The 4,508-nt window shown below is 41.8% G+C and overlaps 1 protein-coding gene across 1 annotated transcript; it reads left to right on the top strand.

Annotated features, from left to right (window-relative positions):
• Positions 1-3,461: 3,461 nt before the first annotated feature.
• LOC118756812 lies at positions 3,462-3,851 on the top strand (the record flags this gene model as incomplete). The annotated part of the gene is made up of 1 exon (XM_036491552.1): positions 3,462-3,851. A coding segment is annotated over exon 1 (390 nt), but the record flags the coding sequence as incomplete, so codon positions are not given.
• Positions 3,852-4,508: the final 657 nt, after the last annotated feature.

Here is a 4,508-nt window from a genome sequence, read left to right on the forward strand (position 1 = left end):
CCTGCGACTAACGTTGGAATCTGTAACACCGGCAGCCACATCGCGTACGGGAAGCCGTTCAGTTGCAGTTAAGACACATCAAACGACGGTAGAAATGAAAGTTCAATGCCAAAAATGCGGCGGTATACATGAGTTGCATCAGTGCAATGAATTTCTTAGTATGGATGTTAAAGCTCGCAGAGCCTTTGTGGCCACTAAAGGCATATATTACAATTGCCTTAGAGTCGGTCTATATCAAATAATTGCAGCTCAAAATTTTCGTGCCGTAATTGTCGAAAGCGACATCACAGCCTCTTACATGAAGATAACCAGCAAACGCAGAAGTTGGAGTCATTAGTGGACTCTGGAGTTAATGTGAACTTTCACGCGCTACCTGCAATTAACACTCTTTTGCCGACAGCGGTATGTCTGGTAAGCGATAGCTATGGGTGTAAACAGTCGCGTCGCTTGTTGTTGGACAGCGGTTCTGAGAAAACTATTATATCAGAGAGTACCGTCAGTCGCTTAGGGCTACATCGAAAGCATGCAAGAATACCGGTACATGGTTTGGACAACTCAGCTACTGGAATATCGCGCGGCTGGGTTTCTCTTCAAATAACAAAACAACAATAATACGTTCACAGTCGATGCGCTAATTATGCCAACAATTGCATCGTTTATGCCGGCGAATGAACTAAATAAAGAGCAGTACATTTCTTTTTTGTCTTTAGACTTGGCGGATCCATTGTTTTTTATACCTGCGCCAATAGACATTCTTTTGGGGAACGATAAATTTTTTGAAATTTTGAGGGGCGAAAAGATTGGAGGAAAAGAACAAAATGTATGTGCTCTTTCAACATCACTGGGGTGGATCGTAGGTGGCGATTTAACCAACAATGCGAGCGATAGAAACGTGGGAGTATTTCTTAATAACGTACACATCGACCAAACACTTACACGATTTTGGGAGACGGAAGAGGTCGAATACGCACATTAATTGACAGAAGACGAGCTAAGGGCAGAGTAATCATTTTCGCGTACGTATACGAGATCGGGCGATGGCAAGTTTAGCGTTGAGCTTCCTTTTAAAACTAAAGTTAACAATTTTGGAAATTCTTTTGAGTGCGCCCTTAAGCGACTGCAAGCAACAGACCGCAGGCTTGCAGGCAACCCAGATTTAAATTCGCAGTATACAAATTTTATGGCGGATTACATCGCTTTAGATCATATGGAGAAGATCCCAGATGAGGAAATTAGTAAATCACGTAACGAGTGCTGCTATTTACCTCACCATCCCGTTTTTAAAAACGATAGCACAACAACGAAGCTACGCGTTGTTTTTAATGGATCTGCACGTATTGGAAGCCACTCGTCGCTGAATGATGCGCTGCCTATTGGGCCATCGCTTTTGAGAGAGATTTTTGATATTTTACTCCGGTTCCGACGACATCGCTATATAATGTCTGGTGACGTCGAAAAGATGTACCGCAAGATTTGGGTGCACGATTACCACCGGGATTTCCAACGTATTTTGTGGCGAAGTTCACCCGAGGAGCCGGTGAATCACTACAAGTTAAAAACTGTGACTTATCGCACAGCATGTGCACCATTTCTTGCAGTGAGGGTATTGGAAGAGCTTGCAAAAAAAAATCTCAAGGCACTCATCCTTTGGCATCACAGGTAATTTTTAATGATTTTTATATGGATGACGTTATGACAGGGGCAGAGACTTTTGACGACCTTCTTAAAATCCATAGAGAGCTAGTTGCTCTTCTTAAAGGTGCAGGTATGAATTTGCGTAAGTGGATAGCAACTGCAGTGAGTTACTAAATTCTCTTCCCGAAGTAATGCGAGAGATGTCGCCTGTTAACTTGGAGCCACCGAAACTGCTCAAATTACTTGGAATGAAGTGGAACCCTGTTAATGACGTATTTTCATTTTGCCTTTCATACTCTTCATCGACAGTGGCAACAAAGAAGTCGATACTGTCAGATGCGGCGCGCATATATGACCCTTTAGGTTTTCTTACACCATGCACAGTGTTGATAAAAAATGTTTTTCCAAGACCTGTGGCTTCTCAAATTAGACTGGAACAACAACAATAAATTCTTTGCAAATTCCAAGAAGAGCATTGTTCGCACTAGGTCGTAACGAATTACATGGCTTTTGCGATGCTTCTCAAAACGAGTACGCTACCGTCGTCTATTGCCGTTCTGAGTATGAAGGTAAAATAATAACTCAACTTGTGGCTGCAAAGAGTCGCGTCGCTCCGCTCAAGCAAATATCTTTACCTCGTCTGGAGTTATGTGGTGCTGTCCTTCTCTGTCCGCTGATAAATCGTGTAGTGAAGACTCTGCAATTCGATAGAATGGCAGTTCAAATGTGGACGGACTCATCGATCGTTCTTCAATGGTTATCGGCTGTGCCGCGGCGCTGATCTGTTTACATCGCAAATCGGACATCGGAGATATTGACTAGTTACAAAAGCTCTCAATGGCAGCATATTCGCTCATCACACAACCCAGCTGATCCCGCTTCTAGAGGCGTATGGCCTTCGGAACTACACATATTGAACATAATATGGTGGTATGGTCCCCCTTGGCTCAACCAACAAAAGGAGTTCTGGCCGAAGTCAAGTGCGTTGTCAGACATTCGTCATGGCGATCTAGAAGAACGTAAGAATCAACCAAATTCTCACACTAAACTCTTCATTCTATCTACAGAAGATCATATAATAATTGGTCCACTGCCGTCGCGCATTTCAAAGTGGTCTCGACTAGTGCGCTCTGTGTCATATTGTCTACGATTTATTGGTTCTGTATGCAAACGAAAATATGAAACGTTCCTGTCATCTAATGAACTCAAGGCTGCTACCGTCTTCATCATTCGTGCCGTTCAAGAAGAGTTGTTCTCAACTGGCATTGCTGCCATGAATAAAAAAATCGCAATTTCTAATAAAAGCAATCTTTTGCCACTATCACCATTCTTAGACGACAATGGAGTGCTTAGGGTAGGCGGAAGAATCAAAAATGCATCAGCATAATTTGACATTAGACACTCCATCATATTATCTTCGAAACACAAGATTGTCGAGATGTTAGTTAACTATACACATATTTTACATTTGCATGTTGGGGTTACACAGCTTATATTTATTCTGAGACAACAATACTGGATTTTGGGCTCGCGAAATCTTGCGAGAAAAATTGTTCATAACTGCTTAACGTGTTTCAAGCTGCGAAAGTCTACTCAGACACAATTAATGAGCGACTTGCCTATAGAGAGGGTGAGATTCCAACGACCATTTTCTAAGGTAGGCTGCGATTATGCTGGTCCTTTTTTACTAAAGGTTGAGGTATGCAGACTGCCGCGTAAGGTCAAGGGCTACATTTCTCTCTTTGTATGCTTCGTAACAAAGGCCATTGGCGCCTTGGATCGTTTCATTTCAAGGCGTGGACAAACGGAAGAAATTTGATCCGATAATGCGACAAATTTTGTTGGCGCTAAACGTAAACTTCATGAAATGTACCAGTTCTGAAGTTGCAGATTTTCTTTCTTTGAATGGCATTACTTGGCGTTTCATACCACCCTCATCACCACATTTCGGAGGGCTTTGGGAAAGCGATGTGAAATCGGTGAAAATACATTTGAAACGGGTAATTGGCGAAACAACTTTAACATATGAACGATTTTACACGCTCTTGGCTCGTATAGAAGCGCTGCTGAATTCGCGACCACTGTGCCCTAGCAATGATGGAGAAATTGATGCCCTTACTCCTGCTCATTTCTTGATTGGGCAGCCATTTACTGCGGGAGCAGAACCTACCGTCGACTCGGCTGCAAATATACATCCGCTAAAGCAATGGGAAAAGGTAAAACACATGTCGCAGAGTAGTTGCAATAAAGACCGCAAGAGGGGAGTACGTACGACCGGTAACCAAACTCGCATTGCTTCCTTCCTCTGTAGGACCTAGGTCATCCAGCGGCCCGGAGGATGTTCCGTAACCAACAATATAATTTCAATTTCAAGTAGGGTAATATCGAGCCCTAACCGCTAAAATAACGTAAGCGACATTTTTTTCAAAATTTTCTTTTTGATGCAGAAATGCATCTAGATGCTCTAGGAATATTTTTTTGATGCAGAATATTCCTAGGGCATCTAAATGTATTTCTGCATCAAAAAGAAAATGTTGAAAAAATTGCGCTTACTTTATTTTGGCGGTTAGGGCTCGATATGTTCTCTCATACTACCTTTCATAAATATGTATGAATGTAACCTTGTTATTTCATTTCACATAGCTAAATATACGATTCCAGTCCAGTTATGTATGGTAATATCAGCCCATAAGGTCACCTGAGGTATTTATATTTCCTGGAGTAGACTCGTTTTTTAGTTTCGCTTCAGCATCACGTGGATGCAGTAATATTTGAGTAAAACTTAAACGAACTTAAAATAAATTTGCGTTTGTAAAAAATTAAAATCATGGTGAAATAATAACAAGGTGTTGTCAGTAGCGACGTGTTTGTTG

This window comes from Rhagoletis pomonella, unplaced genomic scaffold (assembly GCF_013731165.1).
Source record: "Rhagoletis pomonella isolate Grant_MI unplaced genomic scaffold, Rhpom_1.0 Rhpom_scaffold_12293, whole genome shotgun sequence".
NCBI classification, from domain to species: Eukaryota; Metazoa; Arthropoda; class Insecta; order Diptera; family Tephritidae; genus Rhagoletis; species Rhagoletis pomonella.